Source organism: Drosophila persimilis, unplaced genomic scaffold (assembly GCF_003286085.1).
Source record: "Drosophila persimilis strain 14011-0111.01,24,50 unplaced genomic scaffold, DperRS2 tig00000732-arrow-arrow-pilon, whole genome shotgun sequence".
In the NCBI taxonomy this organism is placed as follows: Eukaryota; Metazoa; Arthropoda; class Insecta; order Diptera; family Drosophilidae; genus Drosophila; species Drosophila persimilis.
The window spans coordinates 1,013,429-1,027,065 of NW_020825345.1; the positions used below are offsets into that span (position 1 = coordinate 1,013,429).

At 45.4% G+C, this 13,637-nt stretch overlaps 5 protein-coding genes across 6 annotated transcripts; 1 reads left to right on the plus strand and 4 right to left on the minus strand.

Moving 5' to 3' along the window:
• Nucleotides 1-275: 275 nt before the first annotated feature.
• Nucleotides 276-1,989, plus strand: LOC6601209 (heat shock 70 kDa protein 14). Its single transcript, XM_026992267.1, has one exon. It carries the CDS (start codon nucleotides 349-351, stop codon nucleotides 1,882-1,884), a length of 1,536 nt encoding a protein of 511 aa, XP_026848068.1. The 5' UTR covers nucleotides 276-348; the 3' UTR covers nucleotides 1,885-1,989.
• On the minus strand, nucleotides 1,914-6,183 carry LOC6601208 (DNA primase small subunit). 2 transcript variants are annotated; one of them, XM_002026268.2, is made up of 3 exons: nucleotides 5,951-6,183; nucleotides 3,239-3,401; nucleotides 1,914-3,170 (listed from the first exon to the last, which is right to left on the minus strand). In XM_002026268.2, the coding sequence occupies exons 2-3, from the start codon at nucleotides 3,390-3,392 to the stop codon at nucleotides 2,008-2,010; spliced, it is 1,317 nt and encodes a 438-aa protein (XP_002026304.1). In that variant the 5' UTR covers nucleotides 3,393-3,401; nucleotides 5,951-6,183; the 3' UTR covers nucleotides 1,914-2,007. The 2 variants fall into 2 exon arrangements, with proteins under 2 accessions (XP_002026304.1, XP_026848069.1); XM_026992268.1 differs by lacking the exon at nucleotides 5,951-6,183 and adding an exon at nucleotides 5,349-5,396.
• Nucleotides 3,520-5,410, minus strand: LOC6601207 (UPF0183 protein CG7083). The gene is made up of 2 exons (XM_002026267.2): nucleotides 5,349-5,410; nucleotides 3,520-5,274 (listed from the first exon to the last, which is right to left on the minus strand). The coding sequence occupies exon 2, from the start codon at nucleotides 5,266-5,268 to the stop codon at nucleotides 3,958-3,960; it is 1,311 nt and encodes a 436-aa protein (XP_002026303.1). The 5' UTR covers nucleotides 5,269-5,274; nucleotides 5,349-5,410; the 3' UTR covers nucleotides 3,520-3,957.
• Nucleotides 6,183-7,372, minus strand: LOC6601206 (peroxisome biogenesis factor 2). Its single transcript, XM_002026266.2, has 4 exons — nucleotides 7,282-7,372; nucleotides 7,149-7,226; nucleotides 6,655-7,086; nucleotides 6,183-6,594 (listed from the first exon to the last, which is right to left on the minus strand). The coding sequence occupies exons 1-4, from the start codon at nucleotides 7,318-7,320 to the stop codon at nucleotides 6,286-6,288; spliced, it is 858 nt and encodes a 285-aa protein (XP_002026302.1). The 5' UTR covers nucleotides 7,321-7,372; the 3' UTR covers nucleotides 6,183-6,285.
• A 1,928-nt stretch (nucleotides 7,373-9,300) lies between these two features.
• On the minus strand, nucleotides 9,301-11,117 carry LOC6601242 (histidine-rich glycoprotein). Its single transcript, XM_002026264.2, has 3 exons — nucleotides 11,012-11,117; nucleotides 10,000-10,230; nucleotides 9,301-9,921 (listed from the first exon to the last, which is right to left on the minus strand). The coding sequence occupies exons 1-3, from the start codon at nucleotides 11,021-11,023 to the stop codon at nucleotides 9,685-9,687; spliced, it is 480 nt and encodes a 159-aa protein (XP_002026300.1). The 5' UTR covers nucleotides 11,024-11,117; the 3' UTR covers nucleotides 9,301-9,684.
• Nucleotides 11,118-13,637: the final 2,520 nt, after the last annotated feature.

Below are 13,637 nucleotides of genomic sequence, written 5' to 3' on the forward strand. Positions count from 1 at the left end.
AACCATCGATGGCACTATCGATAGTATCGATTTTTTAATCATTCTATTCAAAACTATCGAGTGACGCCACTATCGATGGTTTGACAGCACTGCTTGACAAGCAGAGTGACCGTTTACGGTAGTTTTGATACTTTTTGGTATTTTTTGGGGTCCAAAATGAGCCGACGGTATATTTACGGTATATCGGTATATTTCTGAGGGTCGGACGGTATATTTTATCGATAAGTCCGCCGTCACACTGTTGACAACACTACCGGGAAAAAACGTGCGTGATTTAGATTAAAGTAAGGTTTGCCAAATTATTTATAAGGTTCCGGGTATTTGTCTGACTCAATTAACTAAAACGCGATGTGGCCGCGATTTGGCATCAAGATTGGCAACAGCACCCTCTGCATTGCTTACGTAAAGGCCGATGGCAAAGCTGAAGTCATTGCGAACAAGCAGGGCGATCGTGTCTCGCAAGCGTGTTTGCTGTGGGATGGCGACTCCGAAATTGAGTGCGGTCTGACGGCCAAACAGAAGATGGCCACACGGCCCAAACAGGCGGTGGCACACAGCTTCCAGCTGCTACAGCCAAAGGAGCACTTAACCGAGGAGATTTTTTCAAATGCCCTGAAGGATATTCCCTGCGACTTTGACAAGGAGGAGCTCGTGTTTCGAATGGAGCACGCGGTGCCCTCTGAAAAGGAAGACCAAGATGACCAAATTGTGACCAAAGAGCTAAGTGCCTACCAGGTCACGATGGAGCTGCTGCGCGCCGAACTGGAGTTGGCCCATCAATATCATACTGATGCGGATCAGGCTCCCATTGCCGTGATATCCATACCCAGCTACTATCCCGCAGAGGCCTTCAAGCTGCTGTCAGACGCTGCTGAAACTGCCGGCTTCCACGTTGCGCAGATAATAGCCGAGCCCACGGCGGCCGTCTTGGGCTATAACATTGGCGAGGATGAGCTGCAGGCTCGCCAGCATGTTTTGACCATCAAGTGCGGTGGACTGTATAGCGATTTCGCCCTGTTTGCCGTACAGAATGGTTTCTTCATTGAGCTGGCCACGTTTGGCCCGTTCGCCATCGGTGGCCGCCAGTTCACCGAGGCCTTGGTGCAGTTCATCTGCGAGGAGTTCAAAAGGAAGTACAAATTAGATCCGCACGAGTCGCGTCGATCGCTCGCCAAGATCCGCACAGCAGCCGCCAACTGCAAGCATACCCTTACAACGATGCCCTCCACTCAACTGTACATCGACTCCCTGATGGACGGCGTGGACTTCAACGCCCAGATGTCGCGGGCCCGTTTCGAGAGCCTCATTCAGCCGGTGATTAACAACCTAATGCAACAGCTAGGCGAATGTATCGAACAGGCCCAACAAAAGCGTCCGGAGTTGAAGCGCGTCGACCACATTGTCCTCCTCGGCGCCACCATGCAGATCCCCAAGCTTCAGGCGGCTGTGGCCTCTCGCTTCCCCGACGCCAAGCTCCACAACAGCCACTCGGCGGATGAAGTGGTGGCCATCGGATGTGCCCGTCAGGCTGTGTGCCTACTTGATCCCCTCGAGCAGCAGCTGCAGAAGGCCGACGACTGTGTTCTCGTCGAGGATGATTTGTACATTTGGCACGGAGACGATGAGGCGAATGCCACACTGGTCCTGGGAAAGGGCAGCGTATTGCCACAAAAGATCAGAATAACTCTGCCACAGTCGAGCGAAGCTGGCGATGGCCCGAATGAGCTATCCTTGTTCAAGATACGAGCTGGGGACAAGGAGATATTGGCCAACCTCCCTGGCCCCGCGGCCGCAGAGGACGGACTGTTTCAACTGGAGGTTGAGGTCAACTGGAATGACAAGGACGGAAATGTAGTTCCGCAGGTGCGGCTGAGTTGTATGTGAAAAAGAGAGAGAGAGAGAGAGAGCTCACATGCAATCGTTTAGTCTATTTATTGTTGGTAGCCTAATCATAATAATACATAAATAAAAGTAACATCGAAAGCCGCACTGAAATCAATCCTTTATTCAGAACTGCAAGACGTTAGTGCGTTCTTTGTTGCTGCGTTCCAGCTTTCGCAGGAACTCCTCAAACACCACCACGCCCTTGAACATGCTGGTCTTCTTGTGGTCCTTGATGCGACTCTTGTCCTCTGGGGCCTCCATATAGCTCTTGGTCTTGTCATCGTAGGCATTGATCTCGTGCAGCAGTTGAGTGATGGTGGGCACCGTGGTGGGATCGAACTTGGCCACGGCATTAACGCTGAATGGCACACAGACCTTGCCCGTGGCTGGATGTATGCAGAATGGAGATTTCAGCAAATGGTTGAATCCCCTGGTCACGTTGATGTCCAGGCGCGGATAGAGCAGGCACAGCTGCACCTCCTGGACAATGTTTTTCAGCTTGCGACTCCACACATTGGCCGTCGACGTCCGCATGGAATTGGAATACTTAATGAAGCTTTCCCAAATCAACCTTGAGTGGGCTCCATCCTCATGGCTTTTCTGCAGATAGCCCTCGAACTCAGTGCGTGCTCCGTCGTCGTGGATCATGTGCAGCAGCTTATTGACACCCTTGGGCGTGCCAAAGAGATTCTGGTCTTCGATAATAATCTCCTCGAACAGGGGCTCAATGATCTTCAAGGCACGCTTGAAGCTGTGATGTGAACGATCTCCTAGCTGACATCTCGGCGAGTTGCTGCCCATAAAATTTACGTAGCTTACAATATTGAAATACTCAGCCACGGCATAGCGGCCGCGGCCGTCCAAATGACGCGCCTGATGATCACACACCCAGCAATGGATGCCACGACGTCCAGAGAAGACCCACAGTATGTGCTCGAAGCCAAAATCCTCGCGCAGTGCGAGATCCAAGACGCGTGCCGCCAGTACCATGAATTTCCAACACTTGAGGCACACCTCGGCACCCGAGCAACAGGTTCGGACCTCGTCATAGTCTGTCATATCGATATCGAAGACTAGCTCGCGTTGCACGGGGGTCAGACCGCCCGGAACTATGCGAAAGTTCGTTGGCCTGGTGTGCATCACGGGTCCAATGTCGATTTTGTACGGATTTCGCGAGCAAATCTCCTTTTCCAGCTCTGCCTGGGTTTCGAAGCAGAGGTAACGAATGTAGATGTCATCGTGAAGGGTAAAGGATATTTCCCGGTTACAGAAGACGCCATCCTCAGCTACGGAATACAGGGGATTGGGGGATTGCTAAGTTCTTGAGCTGTCGTTTTAGAGGGGGTGCACTTACAGAGTCCGTAGGAGAGCCAGCGATAGAACGGCTGATGCGGAAAGAGACGCCTGTAGTAAACGGGCAGCATGTCCGGCAGGATCGTGGGATCAAATGCAGGCACTACCGTCTGCTGGGGCACTGGAGTTTCCAGATCTGTGGCTTGTTTTGACATTCTAATCGACTGCAAAAATTAAGAGCGATGGTTAAATCTGACTTATAAAGTTATAAGTTATTATATATTATAATAAAGGAAACTCAAAGGCCATCAAATGTTGTTGTCGAAACCTTATAATTATATATTATGTATATTTTTTTTGCTGATTTTTTGTTTCTTTTTCAAAGAGAAATACACGGGTTTGAGCTTAAAAGTATTGAAATATTTTAACGACATGCAATTGTTAAAAGTACGAGGCTACTTAATTGTCAGTTTATGCGTCGAATAGAATCGATTTAACACAATGGAATACCGCAGTATGAACGTGGTCAGAGATGATGAGTCGTCTGAAGAGTTTTGCTTAGGCTACAATAGAAATTTTATATATATTATGTATCTATATATATGCATATTACTATATACTCGTATGTATATTGTATGTATCTAGCTTATGCCTAGGTTAGATCATTGTTGTAGCTTATAGATTAGAACACGAGACGATAAGACATCCCTTCCACAAAGCATCACAGAGCCCGCATCCACGTAGCATTGACGACCGTGTGACCTGATCGACCATTCTGCTCTAGGCCACGGTCAGACGAATGTCCTGCATTTTGTGCTGCTGCCAGGAGTGGGCGGGCTGCCGGGGCGGCGCTGTGTTGTAGAGCGTCACAGAGGCAATATGATTGTTGGGCATCACTTCGAATATAAGATCTTGATAGCCGTAGCAAAAGGTGGAGCCAAAGGGATTCGCCGTGTTCGTTGAGCTGGCACGATGCAACACCACTGGCCGCTCCGACGTAGACAACGAGCCACTGATTTCGTCCCATTTGGTGTAGGCAGTTATATTCACATAGTCTTGCTTTGAGGGCGTCATCAGATCGAGGTTATCACTGTGCGGGTGGTCCGTCTGCAGCTGGAACTGGAACTCGCAGCGATGGTACATATTGAAATTGAAGTGGCCCGGATAGTTCGTGTGCAGAATGAACTTCTTGCAGGTCTGTGTGCGAGCGTCGAAGAGAACATCGATGCCCAACGTGAAGTAGTTGAAAAATATGTCGCTGCGCTTGCTCTGCGCCTGTCGATTCACGCTCGAGCTGTGTATCTTCATCTTGTCCTCGCTCTTGAAGAATATGCGGTTGGGAGCACCAAGATTGGTGGCCACATCCTCGCAGCTGTCTCCAAAGAGCAGTTCTCGTGTGAAGCACTGCCGACGTGGCTCCAAGGCACGACCAGAACCCTCCGTAAAGAGATTCAGCTTGAGGCCTTTGGTGTGGCCATAGGAAGTGCGAAGAACTGTGGCCGATTCCAGATACATTTGTCTATGGTAGCAGCCCAAGGGCAGTGCAGGAGCACGGTTTTCCGCAACATTGCTGCCAGCGTAGAGAGACATCTTGGAGACGACCGGCGAGGCACCATTCAGGAAGACCAAGGAGCCAAGCCCATGGCCATATCCAGAATGCAATTTGCTATCTACAGGGAAGTAAAAGCTGAGTCCTCTGAAGTGCAGGGCAAAGAGTTGCTTGGCTGCATCATACACTCCCGGATGGGTGGCTCCGAACGAATGCTCGATCTGTTCTATACTGGGCAACACCTCGGGTGAGTTGAAGTAGACGCCTCCGTATTTCAGCTTCACCAGCTTCATGTTGAACACCTCTATTGTCTTCAGACGCTGCACAACGGGATCGAAAATCAAGCGCACACCATCCTGTGGCAGATTGATGATTATGTCCACGCCCAGTGGATTTGTATCCGAATATAGCACCTGGACACCTTTGATGATCCCCACCTGCGACTGTATGATGGAGATGGCCTGCGAGAAGTGCATGCCCAGGACAAACTCCCAGGCATCGCAGCTCATCGAGTTCTCGGGCACAATCTCAAGTTCGAGCATTCTTCTCTACAAATTGGACGGACGGATTTTTTAATATTACGGATGGTTTTTTTTTGTTTGCAAATCGCCACCTTACTGACCTTGATATGTGAAATCAGCTGCTGTTGCTGCTGCCCCACGAATATATACGCAATTTGTTGCTGGTGGGGTCGCGACAAAGTAATTTTTGAGCTATTTGTCCGCTGTGGCCGTTTTAGATTTTCAATATAATTGTTTGATCCTGAATTTCGCTTGTTTGCGGGCGTGACGCCTTGGAAATCTTAATCGCAATTACGCAATGTAGACCGAAATTAATAGTTTTTAGATGCTTGGGTTTTGCTGACGAACTTAAGTGTATGTTTAGGCGTAATGTTTTCTTCTAAAAACGGACAAAGGCGAAATGCGCAGCAGAAAAAATGAGATAATAACAAAGTGCTGGCGTTGCCGGACTTCCATGGGCAGCTGTTTTGCCAAATTGCAAAACAACAAATTACGCCTCAAACTAATTTTAAACTTATGACTAACTAGTTCATTGCTAGACTTAGCATCTAAACTTATACTAGGTTGTTTGGCATAAATTAATTTAAGAACATTTTTTTAAGTCGTGTATTTTCTGCAGTGTGGCAGCGCCACCAATGTACACAACAGCTGTTGCAGTTTTTTCGCGCGCTTTTCTCGCAGTCCACGACGAGCAAGTTCTTACCTTTTTTTTTGGTTTTAATGGAAAGTTTTAAAATAACCAGCAGTTTGCCGTGGTTTAGTACACTCTCGTGCTTTAATTAAAAATCGTTGATTGTTTATAGGAGTGCTTAATCGGTTGAAATTCGGTTGTTAGTTTCCGCCAATTGGTTTCCGACCGCGCAAAAGAAAATTTTTTTCTGTGACTATCAACACCGTTTGTGTGACATTTACCAATACTGTACAAAAAATTTGGCGGAAAGGTAAATATATATTGTATTATTTGTTTACAGCCCATTATTCGCTTAATACTAGTATAAAATCGGTATAAAACCATTGCATGCAAACAATCCTCAACAATTATACACTTTGGACACCATCCTTCACACATTGAACACCACAAATGGTGCAACAAAAGCTGGCATCAGTTAGAACATTAGCGCTTATACAATAATAACAATAGATATGACCACAGCCCATATGATGGGGAAGCGTGGGACGTTCACCACAATAGGTGCACGTTGTGCCCACCATCATCTTTGGTGCTAGAAGCTCCGTGGTGTCCATCTCCCGCCGACGGGCGCCAAATTGCTGCCCAGAAGTCCAAGACTTGAGCAGCCTTTGTAGTTTTCGGAAGTTAATGATGGGCAAAACTAGACCCAGGATTTCCTGAAAGAGCATTGCAGAATTACAAAGATGAAACCATAAATCTTTTCCAAAAATACTCACCATAAATCCACCCCAGAGCAACTCACGGGTCAGGTATTTGTATCCAATATCGCGTCGCTGATTATTTCGTAGACTAATATAGTCCAAACCCAAAAAATAGTCGATTAAAGTGGGTTTCCGTCCTGTCTTGAGGAACCGAAAGTAGTTGAGAATGTTCAGAACCAGGGCGCTGTTCTCCGCCCACGCTATGGCCTGGCTAAACCACTCCACGCGCCGTGCGAGCCTTCGCTCCTCCCAGCTCTTCACATAGCCGGGTAGGACGGTCAGGACGAAGTGGAGGACCAGCCTGGAAACAGTAAGCTTCTCAGCATCGTAGGCTAGGACAAGTAGTTGCTGGCCAAATGTGGAGCATCGCTTGCCAACGGATCCAAACCAAATCGCAGATTGTATAAGCAAATCGAGTTCTGGTTGAAATTTGATGAATAGCACAGGCTAAGGGAGAGTGAGGTTTTGAAGGTGTTCCACGGAATATGTTAGTGAATACTTGTACCCACCGATATGGCCTGAAGGTTCTCCAGCAGATTATCGCGTATAAGTCGGGCAATATCCTTGTTAAGAGAAATTGCGTCTATCTGGAAGGGAACCATTATTGATTCGTTTCCTCTTTAGATTGATAACATGACTTACTTGGTTCACCCGCGGCACATACTTATTTTTCTCCAGCATTTTGTTTATTTTGCGGTGTTTTGGCTACGCTTTCATTGATAATATTTCTTTGGACTTTATACTTTTTTTATACGCTTGCAACGGTGCGGTTCAGCTCACACACCTTGCATGTTTTTATACCTTTTTTTGGTATTTTCCAATATTTTCCAGTATTTTTTAAGTCGCGTTATAGATTTAAAGCGTCAATGTAGATAACGCGTAGAAATGCCATTCGTGATATTCGAATTATTGAGAGTTTACCATAAAAATCGCAGTTTTTTAATAAATTCAGCAAATAGAGATCATGCCACTTGTTTGATGGAGATAGGGATACCAGGATACCAACAGAAATCAGCAGAAGGCAACTTTAGCAAACGAACAATTTTTTTGTTTCATACGCCAGCATCACAACCATATATAACGGAAATAAACGTGCCCGGAACAGCCCCGCGAAACCCCCAGGGCCTAAAACAAACAGAGCAGGACACATTTACTGAATGTAACAAACAGAGCAGGACACATTTACTGAATGCATTTACTGTATGGTTAGTGACACAACCAACCTAATATATGAAGACATTCAACTCATGGGCCGAGCCAGGGTTGGAAAACCGGTAATAGAAGTGTTCATCGACACAGGGGCCACAAGAAGCATGGTCAACGGACGGCCCCAAAGCAGAGGAACGAAGGAATAGAAGATAAGGAACAAAAGTTAATACGGCTAGCAGATGGAAGCATAAGGAGGACAAAACGTCCAGACAGAACTAGGAGGACGAGAAACCACGGAATCGTTCCTAATATTGGCAGGAGGCCCAGATATACCAATTATGGGAATGGACTTTCTAAGAGACGCAGGCGCAACAATAACGTGTGGAGAGGTAACAGCAGTAATCAGACGAAAAAGAAAAACTGAGGAAGAAGAAGAGCAAGGCCATGACATCGTAGACACTAGAGCCGGAAGCACGACCCAACCCGAAACAACAACAGTACGCACTATAAACCGGAACCATCCCACAGGACTGGGAGGTACCACCAGGCTGCCAGCTGTCGGAAAGCCAAATCGAACTGGTGATGCAGAGCTAGCCGATCGGTCCAAGCACGCTCAGCGGCGCTTCAAGTTAAGTAAGGGAGCGGGCATGGCCTGCTGGGAAAAGGTTGGCAGATCAGGTGACGTACGCATCTGCACTTGGTTCTCCACGGAGCGTACCTAAACCTTCGCAACATTCGCTAGTCTGGAGCGCACCCAAACCTCTTAATATTGGTTGCCACCCGGTGGGACGAACGCAGCGTTCAGCCACGTGCGGTCGTTGACGACCTTGAAAGAAGACCCGAAGACCACGATCCAGTATATTGCTTGACTCCAAAAAATTAAATTTAATAGATTGTTGAAATAGTAAATATACCTTCAGCACAATTTCGACGTCAAATATGTCCTAAACGGTCACCCTAGTACTCTGCCCTTGATTATATATATGATATATGATGATATATTTATAGACAGTAGCGCTGGAAAACGACGTAGCCTGTGCAATTCGAAAATATTTTGGTTAAAATGATAAATTCCATATTCATGTGCGAGCTAATTAATTGTTAAATTTGAGTTTATGTTTTGTTGCCAAGCATAAATATCGCAAAGTCCTGTTTTTGGACATTTAGGAAGTATTTTAATTCCACTTTTCAATTGCAGCTTATATAATTTCAATCAATACAAAACGCACAACTCGTTTGCGATCCGGAAAATATGTCTTGTAATCGTTTTTATTGCTCCAAACGCATAAACCAGTTGGCCAAGATGCAGACATTCGGTCATTCATTCCAAGAGTTGCTGCCCGTAGTCCAAGAAAGCCCCCAAGTTCAATGATTGCCCCCGACCGGTAAAGTTATGGTCAGTAGTCTGGTTGGTTTTTGATTTTATAAAAAGTACATAATTCACACTTTATTACACAATTTACAATTCATTCGTTTGATCTCTGTAACAGATTTAACAAAAAGACATAAGTATACAATATAGATTACAGATTACAGATTACAGTCAAGTGATTGATTGATAAATTCGTCTGAGCAGGAGTGACTAAGGATCAGTTGAAAGCGGAAGATACAAGTAGAAATTATTCGCTATCACAGAATAAAATACAATATATAGGTATGAGTAAAATGATTATGAAGTAGGCATGACCACAAGGGAAAAGTCTAGTGAAGATTGGGCCCCCTTTTGGGGCTTTGGGGCCTGTGGCATGTGTGTGCTGATGTCCTAATTACGAGATATGAAGCTGATTTCATGGTCGATCGTTGTGGATGCTGTTCTGTTGGCTGATGAGCAATTTGGCTAACTCTAGTGCAAAGTTAAACGTAGGTATTCTATGGGCCTGTTCTCGCCGGTCTCGTCTAGTAGTGATGCTCGTGCAGCTCCTCATGGTGGTGGACGGGGGCAGTCTTGTGGACGACGGCATTGAAGCCGTTATGTTTGTCGGCAGTGTAGTCCACGGTGCGGATGGAACCGTCGGGCTCAACCAGCGAGTATTGGCCCTTCACGGTGTCGCCATCGCGGGTCTCGTGCTGGGACTTGACATCGCCAGTGTGGAAGTCGTTGACTCCATACTTGAAGGCATACTTGGGCGGGGCCTATAATTGAAGGGAACACCATTAGGATACCATTAGCTACTCGGGACCCCATCTAGTCTGCGGTGTCCTCCCACTCACATAGTAATCCACATGCTCGTCCTCGTGCTCGTGGGTCTCATAGTGAGCTTGCTCTTGGTGTCCATGCTCCTCGCCCAGCGAGATGCGCTCGATCTGATGGTGCTGTCCGTACTCATGTATCGGCTCTGGCTCGTGGTGGGCCAGGTGCTCGTAGCCGTGGCTCTCATCGTAGTACTGGTGCTCCAGCGGATAGGCCAGACTCAGGCACAGAGCCGAGGCAAAGATCAGGTACTGCAATATAAGCGCATAATTAACAACTAAACGGAGATCTTTGCTAATTGTTTTTGTTCACATCAACACCGACATCAGCATTTGCAACTGTTGCAATTGGTGGGGGGCGGGTCGTTGCCTGTCACTGTCCATGCAATGACTGCATTTACAAGTAATGCGCATATTTTAGCTTTTTTTGTTAGTTAGTGCCTTAATGAAGTGTTTGCTGTGGTTGGCTTAAGCTATTGTTTAACTATTGCTGTGATTTTGCTTGTGGTTTGGTTGAGGTTTTTTCCCTAAGACTCTCTACAAACCGGTGAAACTGGGGGTAATTGATCGGGAGTGGGTCTTAATGTGATGTTTAAGAAAACAAAATAAAAAACCTAAGATTGATATGAATACCATTCCTAAAAGGATTAATCGTTATTATTTTTATTTCAGTCACTGATTGAATAATGAAGGGTTTACTCCTTCCATAAGATTTACATTTTCTGGCCAGGACTGTTTTAATAAAGTATATTCCTTTTAAGTGGTATACGGTCTAAGGTCTAAGGTGGATGGTCTACTCAAATGGAATTCGTAATCATTCTTTATGTGTCACACCACCAATTGAGACAAAACCGGAACCTAAGATCCTTTATTTTATATAGCAATAAAAAAAATGGAAAAAAAATGCTTTTTCACTTCTTTCACTTGATCTTTTAGATCTTTTTTGTATATATGTATGTATGTACACATATGGTTACAGATCGTTGTGCACATTTGATATCCTTAGTCCTTGGCTTATGCTGTCGGTGCTCACCTTGAACGCCATTTTAATAATGTTTTTTGTAGGGTTCGTTTTTCGTTCGAGATCACAAAGGAAAAAAAATGTAACTTGAGACTGAGACTTTGCTGAGATGCCACGAGCTGCACGCAACGACTTTCCACAACTGAATAATGTGCTTGCAACGAAAATTCGCCGCTTTTATATGGTTAGGAAGAAAGTGAATCGACAGCGGTCGCAGTAGCAGCGGCAGCGGCAGCAGCAGCAGCCGTGGCAGCAGCGGTGGCTTAGGCAGCGAAGCCGCTACGCCAGGTAAGCGGGCTGGGGGGCGCCTCAAATGTAAAACAGTTTTTACAGTTCAGTTTTTCTTTTTGGTTCGCTTTGTTTGCCATTGTTTGAGATCCGATGTTGGATGTTTGTTGGACTGTTGCAGCGTGGTGCAGGACTCTTTGTGTGTCATTAGTGACGCATTCACTGGTTGTGGCACCACTTCGATGGCGTTGATAAGTCGTCATAGGGGGGAACTTGCAACATCGCTGACAGCCAGCCTGACGTTGAAACGGTTTGTTAATAATATTTTTGGTTAGCGCTCTGCTTATTTGCATCGATCCCACCAAACCCCTACCTCCCAGTATCTGGTGGTACCCTCCCATTGAACGCAGTTTGACCCAAATATTCGATTAGATGATTTTTCGTGGCTGCTGCTGGGCAAGTTTTATCGGGGCAACCTTCTATTACGGACAGCCTCCGGTTGATCATTCACTTTTAATGCGCTAATTTTCGTAAAATCGTAATTCGTAAATGGTAAAATGGTAAAATGCTAGTATCCAAATTGAATTGGCTCTGCAGGCCGACCCGGCACTTGGCCCAATAAAAGGCCATTATGTAATATTTAATTGTGGGACATAAACAGAAGTTTTTCTCCGTGTAGCTGCAAGCAGCGTTTGGGGGTCTTACATGCACGGCTCGGACTGTACTTCAATTCAAAGTTAAGTGCCACAATTGCAGTGGGAAATTAACCAATTTTTGGTCTTTCGTCAATCTTCCATTTGGCTCAAAGCTAATTACGCATCAGAGCGTGGATTTTTGGTCGCTTGGGGGATTCTGATTTCAAGGGTTTTCGTTTGTTGCTCAGACATTTGTTGTCGTTCTGTTAAATGGATCTTTAAAGGAAATAGAGACTCAGCTTTGAAGGAAACTACTGCAGTTTTTCCTTCTTGTGTGACCTTTTTAAAAACCCACATAAACCTGTTGCCATTATCCTGTAACTAAAAAACTCTTGCCCCTTTCCAAACAATCTAGTTCAGCGGCAGCTTGTTGTATCTTAAGGAAAAATTTGGATCTCATGTCTTGGACTTTATCCACTTTGCATAGCCTCAATTCTCAGGCTCTCCATGGTCCCGATCCCATCGATTCAAATCGATGCACAGCGAAATGAATCGCAACGAGTGACATCAGGTTGATGTACTCTTAAAGACAGACACAGTTTTAATTGCTATATTATGGTCGACAACGTTTGACAACATTGCGAGACATGAGAAACTGAAAAGCGACGAATAAAAAGAAACATTTTTCATGATGATTACCAATCCGCCAGTGCGCCAGTACGTGTAAATCCCGAAAGCAGCACAAGAAATATGGCAAATAAAATAAATGCTTAATTATGGCCCACGATTTGGGGTCTACGTCTCCTGTTTTTTTTTTTTTTTTTTTTTTTTTTTTTTTGTGTGGATCGTTGCCGTTGCAGCAGGTGGAAAATATAACGCAAGTCAACATGCCACACTCGACTCGACTCGACTCGTAGCGGAGTTGAAGTCGTCGTCGTCGTCATGGCATACCAAAACTCATAGGAGGCATTTGGCAATTCGTCGAATGCAATGCTGATACAATTTTCAGGCCGCTTCAGTTTGAGGATTGATTTTGGGTATAGTTTTTGGCGTCAGGGTATATTGAACAAAGGGGGAAGCTTGGGGTGTATAAAGCTTGGGTATAAATATTTAAATTGTAATTCATTTTCTGGGATTACATATGATTATATATGTAGATTGATCTTTATTAAATTATATTGAAGTGTATCCAACTTTCGTTGATTCGGTTTTGGTCGATTTTGTTGCCAGTTATCGCCTCAAATATTTTTTGATATGTATTTTTTTCTTAGTTTGTTGTCGTCGTAATCGCCCACTAAATTTCATTTTGTTTGCTCATTGAAGCTTTGTCTTTGGCTCTGCTCTGGCCGGCAGGTGTTAATTTCTTGGTTAGTTATAGTTTAGATAGGTTTGTGGCGTTTGTACGGGTGGCTGGTGGCTGGTGGCAACTTTTACCCAGAGCTGCGCTACGGCCAGCCACTCAATCAATTCCATTCCCACTCACAAAAGTGAAAAGTCAAAATGCGAGTGCTGTTGGTTATGTGCATGCTCATGCGCGCCTATACGTCGTTCGTCGTTCGTCGTATAGGAGTACTCGTAACAGCTGTTGTTAAGCAGGCCAAGCAATTACCTAGTAACTCATATTTACCGTTAGACATTTAGTACATGCATTAACTTGGCCGACTGAACTGCTCCTGCTGCTGCTGCTGCTTTCTGAGGTTTCTGCCGTACATTTGCGACATCGTCCAAACAAATCCAAACAAAAACGAAATTAAAAAAAAAAACGATAGAAAGGC

Coding starts and splice junctions, on each gene's coding strand:
- LOC6601242 (XM_002026264.2), bottom strand. Junction 9,922..9,999: donor ACGAGCATGTGGATTACTAT/GTGAGTGGGAGG, acceptor CTTCAATTATAG/GCCCCGCCCAAGTATGCCTT.
- LOC6601206 (XM_002026266.2), bottom strand. CDS start 7,320: ATGCTGGAGAAAAATAAGTATGTGCCGCGGGTGAACCAA. Junction 7,087..7,148: donor AGAACCTTCAGGCCATATCG/GTGGGTACAAGT, acceptor ACTCTCCCTTAG/CCTGTGCTATTCATCAAATT. Junction 6,595..6,654: donor TGCTCTGGGGTGGATTTATG/GTGAGTATTTTT, acceptor ATGCTCTTTCAG/GAAATCCTGGGTCTAGTTTT.
- LOC6601208 (XM_002026268.2), bottom strand. CDS start 3,392: ATGTCAAAACAAGCCACAGATCTGGAAACTCCAGTGCCCCAGCAGACG. Junction 3,171..3,238: donor CTGGCTCTCCTACGGACTCT/GTAAGTGCACCC, acceptor TGTATTCCGTAG/CTGAGGATGGCGTCTTCTGT.
- LOC6601209 (XM_026992267.1), top strand. CDS start 349: ATGTGGCCGCGATTTGGCATCAAGATTGGCAACAGCACCCTCTGCATT.
- LOC6601207 (XM_002026267.2), bottom strand. CDS start 5,268: ATGCTCGAACTTGAGATTGTGCCCGAGAACTCGATGAGCTGCGATGCC.